Source organism: Crotalus tigris, unplaced genomic scaffold (assembly GCF_016545835.1).
Source record: "Crotalus tigris isolate CLP2741 ecotype Arizona unplaced genomic scaffold, ASM1654583v1 scf7180000017678.2327064, whole genome shotgun sequence".
Taxonomy (NCBI): domain Eukaryota; kingdom Metazoa; phylum Chordata; class Lepidosauria; order Squamata; family Viperidae; genus Crotalus; species Crotalus tigris.
In genome coordinates, this window is record NW_024096561.1 from 1,645,805 (window position 1) to 1,661,767 (window position 15,963).

The following is a 15,963-nucleotide window of genomic DNA, read 5'->3' on the forward strand; positions in this document are numbered from 1 at the left end:
TATTTTAGAATATCATGAAAACATCAATATTCTTTTTGTCAAATGCCAATAAAATCAGGAGATTCAGGAAGTTCAAATGAGTATAAAGATTTATTGCAAACTTAAGCATTCTATAAGAATCTGAGCAACTGGCCATTAAGGGAAATGAGCAGGAGATAAGAGAGGCATTCATGGTGGGCTGAAATTAGATCTCTTGTTGGTGCACAGGGACTCATAACTTGTGATGTGTTTGACCCTCCTTCAGGCTCCTATACTTTCTTAGGTTATATTCAAAGCACTAAATTAATGATTGGTATTCAAAAAAAAAAATCCTATTGTCAAATCAAACAACTTGATTTCTGATTCAAAATCTTGACATTATGTAGCATTTCATACATAATATTAATAATCAATATTAAATTGTAACTTAACAACTCTTTGGTGAATGTTAACAATAGAACATTAAATTTACATTTGAGCCAGCATCTCACTGACTAGAAATTCTTGGACAGCTTCTTTTCTTCCTATGGAGATATTTATAACATAGGAAAAGCCATCATTACTGCAACCAAAGAAATTACCATATTGATTTTATAGACATTCCTATTCCCTAAATAGGAATTCACCTTACATCATAAGTTCTGCTGTCCAATCTTTGTCTTCCTCATCTGGATGTTTCAATGCAGGCACAATCTGAGAGAGACTTGGTATAAGAAAGTAGCGGAACCCGGGCTTTAAAAATGGTCTTATATTTTTCCAATAAATAACTGAAGCATTATATATCAAAAAATAGTATCTGGAATAAAACATATTATTATTCATTAAGATTAGCTGGCCCCAAATAGAAATAAGCAAGAAATGGATATAGGACATTCTCCTATCAAGACTTTCCACCATCAGATTATTATATTGTTTTTTTTTATTCATGGATAACCTGAAGCCAAATGTAAGGGATCGGTCAAGGATTATCTCAAGATATTTTGGATGACAGTTGTGTTTTATCCTCTTTCCACAAAAAGATATGTTTAACTCTCTCTTTGCTGCACGATAGCTTAGATGGAAGACGTGTATTTTGGTTTTATTTGGGTTAGAGCATAGCCTTCATTTCTCATAATATTGGTTTAATGAACTCAGATCCTTAGTAAGAATATATTCTGCTTCCTCAGAATCCTTGGTTTGGATAGCAAGTGCCATATCATTAGTCAATTTTTCAGTTGGTTCTGGTAAATCACTAGTATATAGATTAAATAGAAGTTGGGCTAGAACCGATCCTTGTGGCAAGCCATTCTTAATGGAAAAGGATTTACTAGTGGTGCCTCTTACAGTGACCTTGAAGTATCAGTTTTAAGCATGTTCCCCAGAAGCCTTGTTACTTTTAAACTTTTAGTTTTCTTCAGCTTGAGCAGCAAACTGTCAAGCTACCCCATGTCATAAGCTGCAGTCAAATTAATAAAAGCCACAGAGGTTTTAGTCCTTTTTGAAAACCAACTTCAATAAATGAAGTGAGAGCCAGACCTTGCTCACAGCATCTTCTTTTGATGCAGAATCCTTTACATTTGGAAAACACCTTGAAGTAATTGGACAAAAATTGAAAACAATTTCAAAGCACCTGGGATGATCTTATTGCAGCCACACTAGAAGCAGTTAGATGGTTAGCTTCCTTAGATATTGAATTATAACATCCAACCCCTTGCAATTCTGTGGCTCTATATTATCACAATTTTATTATGGTTTTATCTTAATATCTTATCTCCTGTATTGTATTCTCTACATATCACGAAATTTGTATATCAGTGATTGCATGACCTCTGCAGATGCCATACTTTAAATCAGTGGTTCTCAACCTTTTTAATGCCGCAATTCCCAACTGGTCATAAGTCGAGGACTATTCAACCGGTTGTAAGTCGAGGACTACTCAACTGGTGCAGCACCGTTTGCAGACTGGGGCTTTTGGGGGGCTCAGCAGGGCAGAGACAGCCTGGACAATTCCTATTGGCTTTTGAAAGCCAATAGAATTAGACTCTATTCAAGAGAGTCTATTCTATTGGCTTTCAAAAGCCAATAGAATAAAAGGGAGTAGCACAGCTCAGGAAAAGGGGGAAAAATGGCGGATTGCGTTGTTTGGCGACCCCTGTGAAATGGTCATTCGACCCCAAATGGGGTCCCGACCCACAGGTTGAGAACCACTGCTCTAAATAAATAAATAAAACCTGAAGGCTAGCTAAGTAAAATAAGCCAGTAAATATGATAGGAATGTGATTAAAAATCAGGCATTCAATCTTGCCTAGGTCTTTTAAAGTATTCTGGTTATTGCTCCATGACTTAGCATATAAAATAGATAGCCACATTAAGGCAAAGCTCATTAAGTGGCTAGCAGCCATTAAACCCCACTCTCCTTCTTATTGATGATGCTACCTAGGGAGGTATTAAAATGTCTGCAACAAAACAACCATGCTCAGAGGGCACCAAGAAGCCAACAAAAGGACAATACTTTTTATGCTATGAAGTAATTCTTATTTATTTAGTTAGGCACAACAATTGTTTCCAGCTCATTATTGAATAAAATCAGGGAGATGATCTTCAAAAAGAAAGGAATGAGAAAAATCTTACCTTAAATCACTTAATGCAAAATCAATGGTTTTCAGCAAGTTTATATTGAATTTTTCAAATTGTTCCTAAAAGGAAATGCAAGTATTTCACTTTGAAATAAATAAAAATTCTACAATATATTGCTCTTCTAGTACCAACAATTCCCAAACTATTATTAATTCAGAACTCACAACTTCTACATACTTCAAATATATGTATTATTCTTTTGCTATTTATAATATGTATATATGTATATTATATTGCATGAGTTGGTAGGTAATAAAGTAAACTCTTTATTTAATGATTTAAATGGGGGAGAGGTATAGATTACAGCAGAATGTCCATTATATCTGAATGGAATCTTTGGATGCATCTTGTATTACTTTATACCTGTGTAAATAGTAAATATAATTTTATACATGTGCAGAACTTGACACTGCGCAAAGTATCCTAAGTCTGCTAATTGTGTATAATAAAAACTATTTAATACACTTAAGTTACCACAATCCCATTCAGAGTAGGGCTTTGTGAAGTATTTGAATGGGACACTTTGCAAAGTATGACATTGCAAGCACTAAAGCAAGTTTGTTCTCCCAGACTTTTGTGGCTCCTCCAAAGCTGTCCACAAAAGTCTGTGGGTGCTGTCCATGCACCATACTTTGCTTTATGGCCTTGAAGTCCCAACACACTTTGAAAAGGATTCTTTTCAAATGCTTTGCATAGCCCAAGTTCTCAGTCTAATAATACAGAACCATGGGCATCCACTGGAAGACATAATGATCTTAAAAGAAACATTGTTGCTTCCAGATGTTACTATATAAATGATGGGAGAGATTTCTCAGGGATATAAGAGGCAGCAGAACAAAATGCATAAATAATTTTTTTATGAATGTCTTTGAATTAAGAACCAAGCCGTGTTTACTATAATCGTTACACCACTGTTTCTCAACCTTAGCCACTTTAAGATGTGTGGACTTCAACTCCCAGAATTCTCCAGCCAGCATTACAACTACCATTGCCTTTAATTTCCCTTTCAAAAGAAGAGCCTCTAGATCCCGGGTGTCAAACTCGCTACGTCACGTGACGTATCATGACGTATCGTGACTTTTTTTGCATTACCGGAGCTGGGGTGGGTGCGGTCTCCAAATGATGCAACTGACCCGCGAGCCAGCAGACTGACACCCTTGTTCTAGATTAATAATATCAAAGTCAGTCTTATACTCACCAAATTGTCAGTAGATACAGGAGTATATAACTGGCTCTGGCACAAATATGCTCTACCTAAGAATTGGTTAACAGGAGCTTTTCCTTTAAAATACATTTGTAGACAGTCATGGCTTATTTCAGGAAGACCCATCTAAAATTAAACATATTTCATTTTTTAAAGAAGATCTACACAATATTAATAAATGGCATGCTATCCCAAAGAAAATGAATGGGCTGTTACCTGATATGCTTGTTCTGCACATAAGACATATAAGTCAAAAGAGAAACTCTCCAAGGAATCAAGGGCAGATTTTCCGTCATGTGCTGATTTGATCAATTTGTAAGTACTTTTCAAAGCATCAACATCTTTAAAAAAATAAATTAGGTGAAAAGTATTTTTTTGCATTTAGTTATATCGATAATGAAAATAATTTTGGGTAAGAGTAATTAGAAGCCTGAGGAATAAGCCCAAGAGATAGTTGTGCTTCCCCTTGATGTCATGCTTTGGGTCACAGAAGCAACATTGTGGTTTTTATCTAACAAGAACACTGGTAAGTTTTTCTTCATTAACTTTCATTTCAAAGCTTTCTTCCAGTAGCCTTCTAGAAAAGCCAGAGGATACTCAAATGCCACACAAAACACAGTAACAACAAAAACATTTGCTTTTTAGCTGTTGCCCAGCAACTTTGAAGGCATGCTTGCTTGAAGCATCATCAATGCATTCTTTGAAGCTTTGCATAGCCTTAATCGGTTTACTCAGTTCAACTGATTTTCAGGATTTGTACCATGCACTGAAGTATAAACTAAAACTATCATCTGGGCCTACAAACTACACTGAACTAAAATGTGGTTGGCAAATTAGTGGTTCAATTGTGTCATGCAAACATAGACATATAGCATTATTCTTCATTAGAAGCCTTGCCTAATCAAAAAACTGCTATAGACATTGATCTATCTCAAGGAGAATTTGTATGACCAATACACAGACTGAAAATAATTACTGAAAACAAATCTAACCTTTTCTGTCAAGTAGCAATGGGACTAAAGGAGTTTTCCAAGAATGTTGACAGTTGGAAACAATGTTTTTGCATGCAAGAAAATTAAAAATAATTTGTATATTCCTCATGTAAATAGATACTCAGTTGTCCATGACAAATGATCACCATCTTAACTGTCAAATATTATCCTCATCTTCCACTCCTCATATACCATATATTTATATGGTGCAAAGCACTATTAACTCGGACAAAAGAGCTTAGGCAAAGAAAGTCTAGGAAAAGCCAACCTCATCCAAGAATAAATAAGTACCTGGATCTTACTTTGTTAACTTTAATTTTTTTGACTGTAGGAAAACACCCATTTCTTTAAATATCTGAAAGAAAACTTTAACAGTCCACACAATAAATACTAAAAAGAATTTAAAACCATTTACTTTGTTCTTTTTCAGCATCTGACAGCTGCTGCCTAATCAATATCTCCATGCCTTTTCAGCTATTTATTCAGACTTTGTTCAGAATTCGCTGAAAAAAAAAAAACAATCCAGGATGAAAAGCAAAATAATATTTTAGGTTCTTTTACCAGGAAACATTCAGACATTTTGCGAGATTTGGGATTCAGTATCTGCACTAATTGAGACCTGGCTGCTTTTTTGAGTAACCATATATAGTTTCACTACAAAAGAATATATATATGTGTATGGTTCAGAATTGAACTGTGGAGTTCTTTGTGCTCTTAGCTTAGTTGTTTTCTTGCAGATGTTTCATTCCCCAAATAAGTAACCTCCTCAGCACAAGTGAGTGTGGGGTTTGCTCCCTGCCTATATTGAGTCAGTGTTACACAGTCATTTGCACTGAGGAGGTTACTTAGTTGGGTAATTAAATATCTGCAAGAAAACAGCTAAGCTCAGAAAGCACTAAGAACACCGCAATTCAACTCTGAGTTATCACCTTGGTGGTTCTTTGATCGGGATTTTGTTCCCTGATTAGGATATTATCTTTTGCTGAATTGTTTGCCTGATGTTAATCTTTGTTTCTTTGTTTCCTCCTTAGCTTTTTTATTATCTGTTTTGAATGCTGTGTAAAAATCTGGTTTATGTCTGCCTATCGTTGGCTAACGATATAAAGGATGAGAAATACGCCATCCAGTGGCAAATCTATAACAAATTTTGCAAAGTATGAATCATATCATTCAGGTTGGTTACTTGGAGCTTATATGAGGAGCAGTTATATCTACGTAGGTGTGCATGTATGCATGTGCATCTATCCCCATAGATGTGCATCTATCCCCATAGATGTGCATCTATCCCCATACATTCACACGGACACACAGGCGTACCTTTTCACTGTCACACACAGATGTTACCTGCTGGGATTGCTCCCAAACGATCCCTCATCAGCTCTGCTGCCTCTCCCTTCGGTATCTTCTTCAGCCCTTCCCGCCCCCGAAGGCCAGTTCAGCACCGTCTCCACTCGCTCTTGCGCCGGTACTAACCGGACCTCCCTCCACTTCGCTTCCGAGACGCTCCGGGTTGGGATCGCCACTAATGCCAGGAGCAATTTCAAGCGCCATGCGCTGCCGCGTCCCTCCGTCTCTTAGCAACGCCTCGCTAGCGTAGCGATTCACTCGGTCTGCTCACTTCCCTACGGGGTCCTTGAGAAGTCAGAATTACTTGCCAAGCGAACAGGTTTTTTTTTTTCACACTGCCCCGAGAGACGTCATCAATTGCAGAGATTTAGAGATTCTGCTTATCGCTTTAGGCAGTGGCTTAAAATATCCGGGAAAGCTAAAATAGAATTGATACAAAAAATTAGAAGCTATTGTTTTTGTGTGTGAACTTGTTTTTAAGAATTTTAGTAGCACTCCGATCTATTTGTGGCACGCTGGGGACCCTGTGAAAATGATTTAAGAAAACCGTAAGCCAGTATTTCTTAACCCCAACAACTTTAAGATGTGGGAACTTCAAATCCCAGAATTCCCTAGCCAGCCTGCTTTTGAGGTTCAGAAGCATTGCTCTAGTCCAGGGGTGGGGAACGATGGCCATTTTATGACTTGGGGACTTCAGCTCCCAGAATTCCTGCGCCAGCACGCTGGCTCAGGAATTCTGGGAGTTGTAACCTCCAAGTCATAAAGGGGCCATGGCTCCCCCACCTCTGCTCTAGTCCAAGGAATCTATCCAGTGTCAATCTCAAAGATGCTTTTTCAGGAGGTAATTGGACTTTCTTTTTTGAAGATGTTTCACTTCTCATCCAAGAAGCTTCTTCAGCTCTGACTAGCTTGTGGGAAATGGAAGGATTTATATTCCTTGCAGGCATCTGGTTATTTGCATTCGTTAGTCTTTAAAACCATTTGGAGGTTTACCGAATTGGAGATTGAGAGCAATTTGTTTTCTCAAAGATAAAATCATGGCTTTATAACAGAAGCAGATTCTCTTTATGCAAGGATTTTTTACATAATAATTCCATTTAAAATGAGAATGATAAATTAATACATTCATGGTTAATAACCTTTTATCCATTAGTGACTTACAGTATTTTTGTAATACTACTTCGTTATCACTGAAATGTTATCTCTGCCTTCATTATTATTTTGGCACAGCAGTAGTTACATGACCAGAAAAGAAGCCAAAATTCATTAGTTGGGAAATAAGCATTAGGATAGTGAAATCCTACATCAAAGATTATCCATTTGGATAACTTTAGTAATATGAGAGAGAGACTTTATTCTTAAATTTTGTCTGTATCATTCAGTCATGGAGCCATTGCTTGATATATCTTTTTTTTATGCTGCAGCAATGTGCAAGTTTCTTTTACTACAAAAAATAAAGTGCAGCATAGTTTACTAACAAGCATCCTGTACAGTAAATATAGTATCAGATTTCAAGAGCTATTTATTAACACAGTTGATGATTATATTATAGGAAGACAGCAACCCCCCCTCAAGAAAAATATTTTGGGGAATATTAAAAGGTAGAATATTATATTCTGCCAAAGAAATAATGGAGAAAATCTTAGGCAGAAGCCCCCCCCCAAGCTTTGTATGGATGAGAGAATCATGCAGATGTTAATCTGCATTGACATGCATCCTTGCCTTCCATCCCTTTTTTATGATAAAATTATTGGAGATGAAAGCACTGCCACCAGCAACATGGCTTTGGGCTGAGATCCCTTATAATTGCCCCAAACATCAGGTTTTTATCTATCAGTAAAATCAACTGATTATGAATGGTTGTCTTTTGAGATGGCAAGTTTTAATATAGGTGATCTCTTTTCAGTATACTTACCCAAGCATGTTTTAGAGCAGGACTTTTCAACCGGTGGTACGCGTACCATTGGTGGTACGCGACCACCTAGCTGGTGGTACACGGCATCGCCTTCCTCCCCCCCATGGCATTGCCTTCCTGCCCCCCCTCCACTCCTTCCCAGCTCACTCGTGTAGAAAACATGCTGCTTGGTGGAGGCCTGCAGGAACCCTACCGAGAGTGCGCAAAGAGCGCAGGAGCAGAGCAAGGCCCCGCCCTCCCCAGGGACTCGTTGTGCAGTAATCGGATTGACTTCATCTCGTGCAGGATCCGTGTCGCCCTTCCCCCTCTTCTTACTTCAGAAGCAAGCGCGAGCCTGAAGGGGACAGAGCCATCCACTCCCTCGGCAGGTCGGTGTTTGAGACCACTTGCGTGCGGCCCTCAGCGCCAACCTCACAACTGCCCCCTCCTTCTTTCTCTCTGTTGCGGCTTCACTCTCTTCCATTTTCTTTTCCTCTCCCCCCCTCCCGTGAGCTTGCAATACCCCTTACAGCCCTCACATTACCTCCTGGGACTCGGGTTTTTTCCCCCTCTCCTCTTCCCGAGGTGCCCGGCTTTATGGAGGGGAAAGCAAAGCATCCAGATGGCACACGCCCTCCCAGAGGACTCATCCTGCAACAGCAGGTAGGAATCCAGGCCGTTTGTTTTGTTGATCCCCTTTCAGGCCAGAAGCGCACAGCATTGCCTATATTGCGGGCTTAAAGTTTTTTTAACTCGCCGCTTTTAGGGGCAGTGTAAAGACAACCTCCGGGAGGCGTGAAGGGGAGAGTGTCTTGGCCGTCTTCCTTCCCAGCTCACTTGCTTGCAGAAAGCGAGCAAGCAAGATTGCCAGGAGCCAGGGTAAACAGGAGGCGTCTCCTGCCTGCTTTTCATGGGGCTAGCCTGGAGAGATGCAGTGCTGTAATTTGCCAGAAAGTTGCTGGAAGTGTTTGGCTCGGGGGTGGGGGGGGAAAGGACGAGGCTCTGACAGGTCTTCGCTGGTGTTGTACTTTGTGGGTGAGGGTGTGTGTGTGTGTGTGTGAATAACACACTCCTTCCCAGCTCACTTGCTTGCAGAAAGCCATGGGGCAGAGGAGGAGGGAGAGGAGGGCTCTGGCAGGTCTGGCTGGTGTTGCACTTTGTGGGTGATGGCGTGTATGTGTGTGTGTATGTGTGTGTGTGTATACATACACACATACACAACGCAGGGATCCTTGGGGGAAGAAGTGTCCTTTGGGCGTGTGCTCAGAAACGCAAGAAAACAACCAAGTTCAGAACCAAGGACCCCTCATGTCAACCCTGAGCTATAAATATTTTCCTTTATCAGTTGAATAAAAGTGTTATTCTTTTCAATATTTCTCAACTTTACTGCACCCTTCTGGGTTGCATTATCATTATCATCATCTTAACTTTATTGCAGTCATTAACCAGAACAAAATAATTGGCATTCAAATACTCAGAATATCCAAAAGTAAAGTGACAAATTCAGGATGGTTAAAAAAGTACTTTCAGACAAACATTTTGGCTAAAAAACAGTATCAAATCAGAATATGTTAAAAGGGCTTATCATACTACAGATATACAACAAGATGAAATTTAAATATGCAATCTGGATAATATGAACTTGGAATAGCACTGTAAAATATGAATATATGCACAAATACATATGCATATTCATATACATTCTCCCTCTCCCTTTCTCACATACACACACACACACACACACACACACACACGTAGCCCACTTATCCTGGGGCTTCACTTAGCAAGCAGCATATTTGGAGGAGGGCACCCACCCCAGTCCCACCCCCCTCCATCAGAGACCCATGGAATCCCCCCCACAGGCACCCTGCAACCAGAGGGAGGGAGGGATGGACAATGGAAGGGAGGGAGGGAAGGAGAAAGGGACAAAGGAGGGAAGGAAGGGACAATGGGAGAGAGGGAGGGAAGGAAGGCACCCATCCCAGTCCCACTCCCCTCCACCAGAGACCCATGGATTCCCCCCCCACAGGCACCCTGCAACCTGAGTGATGAGCTGGCCACCCCCCCGGTCATTGACTTCGCTTGTTGAAAAGTTGCAAAAGGTGATCACATGATCCTGGGACACTGTGACCGTCATAAGTAAGAATCAGTTGCCAAGCATCCAAATGTAAATCACAAGACCTTGGGGATGCTGCAACAGTCATAAGTGTGAAAAATGGTCATAAGTCACTTTTTTCAGTGCCATTGTAACTTCAAACAATCACTAAGCGAATTGTTGTAAGTCGAGCACTACCTGTACTTTATCATTTTTTTTCTCTTTTTTTTTGGTCAAGTTTGTGCAACCTTTCTGGGCGACTGGTGGTACTCGGATATTGCCTTATCCTAAAAGTGGTACAATGGGTGAAAAGGTTGAAAAGCCCTGACCTAGATGAACTGTTCATTTTGCCACGCGGCAGCTTCTCTATTTCATTTCTGCTGTAGTTCAATTAGTTCAACTGTATACATGGCCGTAATTTACTGCAGGGAAAAATATATTGATCTTTTTGTGAATAACTATAAGTTTGGAAAGAAATATCAAGTGTAATTTATGTTGATTCTGACTGCTGTAGCACTGTATACTTAGTTGTTTCTAGAAGGGGGGGGAAGCATGTAACGTATAGTATACAAATTCCTCCAGGTAAGTGTTCGTGGTACAAAAATGTTAAATCAATAATACCACTTGAAACAAATTACTCTGCTTTTAGGTAGCCTGCTATGCAGTGGCCCAAAACACAGAGAACATTCTTGGTCTGCTTATTTAAGAGAGATGATCCTAATCTACTCCAAAGGCTAAATAGTAATATTCTTTTTTGATTTCAGTTCTCATTTCTGAAGTATTCTCTACCCACAAGTAGGGGAAAAAGCCAGTGAAGACAGTGGCCAGCTGGAATGGGACAACTTGCCACAGCCTACTCACCACAACCAATTCACCATAGGACATCTCACCATGAGACAATTTAACAATTCAATTTAATTTCATTATTAATTTCATTATTTTAATTTTTGTCATTCACATTTCATTCTGTCCCTCCTTTTGCCTCCTCTCTTTTTCTTTTTTTGTAAACATTTTATTAATTTTCTAATTTTACAATCATAAATACTCAATAAACAATGTATTGTCTGGGTCCATTGGTAATTCAGTGGTACATATTAATTTTCTCAGTTTAGTTCCAATACTTCCTTGATCCTCTCTTCTTCTGGTGGTATGTATTTTTCCACACTGGGCAAATACAGTTCTTGTTACTGTTAATACATATACAATTAAATATAGACATCTTCATCACATTTTTCTGGTATTATACATAATATTAATAATATCAGTTTCTAATATTTTTTCTAGCCAAAACATATCTTAATTGCATTTGCACTTAAAATCCATTTGTTCAATCAGTATCCTGTTTTTCCTGCTTTTTTAAATTTCCCATCAATATTTAAAATATCTCTATTGCTTATAATTTTTTCATAATATATTATATTTGGGTAACCAAAAGCTTCCCTTATTCAAGCCCTTTTAGAATTTTCATATTTCCCATCTCATAACAAAATATAATATTCTAGTTAGAAATCCTATCCTTCCAGTTATAATAATACTTTTATTTCTAATAGTTATCTATTTTCTTAACCATGTTCAAACATCTATTTCATAATATAATGTCCAATCTAATGGGTCAAAACCTCTATTTTCTTCAGTCTTACTCTGGCTTTCTTCCTTTGCCAACTAACTTTCCAAGTCAATGCATTTGAGTCCTCAAGTAGTTCTTCCCCTCTTTTTGTGTATATTGTTTGAAATAAGAAAGGCAATTTGATTAAAGTATTTTTGGAAGAACCCTTAGCCCATTTGTATTAATTAAACACCCTCTCTCGTTCTCCAATTTTCCACAGTTCTCCTGACAGCTTTATCTTCCATTCAATTAGTTCTTCTTTCTTATCCTCAAATGTGTTCTGAGATCTAGAACGTAGAACTAAGGAGAAACTTCCTGACAGTTAGAACAATTAACCAGTAGAACAACCTGCCTCCAGAAGCGGTGAATGCTCCAACACTGGAGGTTTTTAAGAAGAAACTGGACAGCCATTTGTCTGAAATGGTATAGGGTTGGACTAGATGACCTCCAAGGTCCCTTCCAACTTTACTACTACTACTACTACTACTACTACTACTACTACTACTACTACTACTATCATCATCATCATCATCATCATCTTGACAAGTAAGATATCTTTTCCATTTCTGGTATTATCACTGCATCTTCTAATTCTTCATTTGTCTGAGTCTGTTAATTCCTTCCTTTAGGTCCTCCATCTTTGGATCTGCTTTCTCTAATTTTCCTTTTATTTTCTGGGTTACTGGTTCCTTCTGTAGTCATTTTCTGAATTTGTAAGTTTAGATTAGAAAGTTGTTCTTTTATCTCCTTTGTGTTATTTTAAGTCTCATCATGAGCTAAGACCATTGTCTCTTGTATTGACTTCAACATAGAAAGAATTTATTTCTGACATTCATCAACATTTTCTTATTGGTATGTGAAGCTGGGGGTTTTGGAGACAAATGTTAGAGATGGGTTTTTATCATTTAAGACTAAGTGTGGAACATCCATTTTGTTTTTGTATGTGGTCTTTATAGTCCAATCTATTTTGAGATTTAAAAAGTTTCAGTCAATTGTCATTTGAACTCCAAATTATCCAGCCAGCCTGTCAGTCTCCCCTTAGGCCTCACCTAAACAAATATAAGCAAAGTCCAGGTTTTTCTGTCCAATTAATATCCTTTCTGCCCAGTGAAAAAAGAAACAGTTAAAAGTTATTCATCAATCAAAAGTTTATAATCCAAAATATTCCATCTTCTCAATCAGTCAAGCCTGCCAATTTCAAAATAGTTTATCATCTCTGCCCCGCAGATAAAGCAGCCCAAGAGTTGTTGTTTTTCTTCTTCTTCAGCAGCAGTCTTCAAAAGTGAAAGTTTCCAAGGACACGCAAAGTCTTACCTGAGTCTGGGCTTCAGGCCAAATTTCCTTTAAGCATAATAAATTGTAATGCCGTGGTTTGCCACTTGATGTCCTTAATGCCTTCTTCCAGCTTCAAACTTATATTGCAAGCTTTTAAAGTCTCTTTTCTAAAAAAGTCTAAAAGCACCTTTAATCCCAAAATTTCAAGGCTATATATCTATATTGATTCCAAATTAATCTTATAATTTTCTCCGTTTTCCCCCAAGCAATTAGTTTGCCAATTTTTTTTCCTGAGGAAATTGGGCAGAAATTCTCTTTCCCTCTCTCATTGGGGAGGATTCTGGGTGTTTTTTTTTCCAGGAAAAAGTCTTAAAGTTATAAAGAGACGATAGAGTCTTACCCAGTTGCATCCACATTGCTCAAAAGTTTCTCATTAGTGCTTATTTCCTTCAGTTGTCAGCAGCTTCTGACTGGCTACATGAATGTAGCCAGTCTTTTCCCTGCCAATTTGGAGGGCTTCCTCAGATCAGACAGAAGGGCCGCCACCCCTCCGTGATCAATGAGGGTCCCCTCCTTCTTTCTTGCTTCTCCAGGGTGACTTTTGACCCTTTTTAGGGTCCCCAGAAGGGCAAAATTGAACGCCATCTTCCTGCATCTGTTATGCCGCAATATCAAACCGGAAGTCTCTTTTGCTTCCTTTCTTTAATGATTGTATTCCACCAGTTCTTAGATATTAATATGTCTCTTGTCATGCACCAAATTGTCCCGTGGCAAATTGGCCATGGTGAGCTGTCCCATTGTGAGTTGGCTGTGGCAAGTTGGCTGTGACAAATTGTCATAGACCTGCTTGGACATTTTTGGCAACTCAGTAAGAAGAAAAGCTACCAATTGGGTACTTCAGCTAACTATTCAAGGTAGACAACTCAAGTTGTCCTTTTGATAGTTCTTGGTGGATTGAAATCACAGGTATCCATAGCTTCCACAATGACTGAAAAATGCATTTGAACAGGGCTAACTCCACAATGACTGACTCCTGTGTTCCAATATTTGGCAACTGTGTCACCAAAACTATGGCTAATGTTGAAATTAACTCAGCACATTGTATGAGACCTATCAGTAAATACAGTATGCTGTTGCTAAAGATCCATTGCCTATATTGGCTAGATCTCTGAATAGACCTTTGAGATATCTATTATCTGGGAAGAAAAAAAAAATCTGAGAGGAAGCCAAAAAGAATGAAAACAAGTTTGAATAGCAAATGAATTAGCAGCAATGCCTTTATTTTAGCCCAAGATTTTCTCCCTATCATACACTTCTATATTCTATCAAATAAGAATCCATTTAATTGTTGCATTGACCAGGGAAAGGCTATTAAGAGATCCCTGTGTTTGTTTTATGGATAGCAGACATTCTAAACAGCTTTGTTTATACAAAACAATCGTGTTCACTCACTCAGAATAACAGCTGAGTTTTAGCAGAAGCTATGGAAATGCATACTTGAAAGAACACACCAACACCAATAAGCGATAGAAGAGCTTAAAAATAAGAGCAAAAAAGAGTTTGTTGTGAACATAGTTTTGGAATGTGTCCCATGGGGAGAAGTCACAACCTAAAAGCTAAAGATTTCATCCTACAGTTCAGGGTGAACCTAGGAGATTCTTTCTACTTCTACCCATTATTATCTCTCCCACCTGCAACCAGGTAGATAAGCTACAACAACATTTTCAAACTTTGCAACTTTAAGATGTGTGGATTTCAATTCCCAGAATCCCCCAGACATCTTAAAATTGTAGGTTTGAAAAACACTGGACTAGAGGGAGAAAGCAAAGTGTCTTCTCTTTTGCTAATAAAACAAACAAACAAATAAAAAATAAACAAAAACAGTTTAAGCCCAAGAAGAGGGAATTACAGTAACATGATGTCCTTCTTTTTCCATATATTCTTCTTTCACTCTTAGACCATTCCAATTCCAATTTGACATTTATATCTATCTTTCCATTAAAATGCCCCAAATAGCAAATAATACCTTTCATAAACAAAAATCAAATCAATATGGTTGATTTTTAAAAACAGTAACCAGTACTACTTTTAAGCATGAAATTCCACCCAGAATGTTATCCCATCCTTTTTTGCATTTGTGTTGGAAAAAAAAGTTTCACCTCTTGGCCAGCTATGTTCCTGACCCTGGCAGCAAGAATTATCTTTCCCGGACACCCAATAGGGTTGATTTTTTAAAACAGCAACCAGCACCATTTTAAAGCATGAAATTCTTCCCTGAATCTCATTCTGGCATCAGTTTTTGTGTTTGGGTGGGAAAAAAAATCATCACCCAGCCACAAGTGTCCATACATTTGGCATTGGGAATTTTTTTTCATGGGAACCTGATAGGGCGATTTTTAAAATCAGCAACTAGCACCATTTTTAAGAATGAAATTCTGGCCCAAGTCTACTCGTAGCGTCTGTTTTGAATTTCTTTTCACTGTCCTGGGCACCAATGCCACAACCCCTGCGTACCCTATTTGATTGATTTTTAAAAACAGCAATCAGCACATTTTTATGCATAAAATTCCTCCTGGCATCAATAATTTTCTTCCCCAGACACCAGATAAGGTTGATTTTAAAAAATAGCTTTCTCCCTATTGCTTGTCACCTTCTTGCCACTTTCACCCACTAATGGACCAATAGCATGTGCAACTCCTCTGCACTGTTGAAATATTACCGTATTTCCATGCCATTACTCAGATTGATGAATAAGCTAATTATGTTGAATTGTCTCTTATGAATCATTTCTGATTTTTAAAGAAGTTATTTCCTTTCTGACACAATAATACTGAGTAATTACTGAGTAAATCTGAAAATGGAATGATGATTGTATTTTGAAAAATCTTCTCTGTTTCTAGGACATAGACAATATTTCTAAATAGCAATTGAGAGATGGCTTTGTTTTGTGGATAA

At 38.3% G+C, this 15,963-nt stretch overlaps 1 protein-coding gene across 3 annotated transcripts in view; it reads right to left on the minus strand.

Annotated features, from left to right (window-relative positions):
- The window catches only part of CFAP46 (cilia and flagella associated protein 46), a 97,331-nt gene extending 90,984 nt beyond the window's left edge, over positions 1-6,347 (minus strand). For all 3 annotated transcript variants that reach the window (XR_005556059.1, XM_039337454.1, XM_039337452.1), the window contains exons 1-6: positions 6,136-6,347; positions 5,207-5,294; positions 4,016-4,140; positions 3,794-3,925; positions 2,590-2,654; positions 611-775 (exon numbers count right to left, since the gene is read on the minus strand). Coding sequence is in view for 2 of the 3 variants with exons in the window: in XM_039337454.1 (XP_039193388.1) it covers positions 611-775; positions 2,590-2,654; positions 3,794-3,925; positions 4,016-4,140; positions 5,207-5,255 (536 nt within the window). In the remaining variant the exon portion in view is untranslated. The remainder of the gene's footprint in view (positions 1-610; positions 776-2,589; positions 2,655-3,793; positions 3,926-4,015; positions 4,141-5,206; positions 5,295-6,135) is intronic.
- Between the last annotated feature and the right edge of the window lie 9,616 nt (positions 6,348-15,963).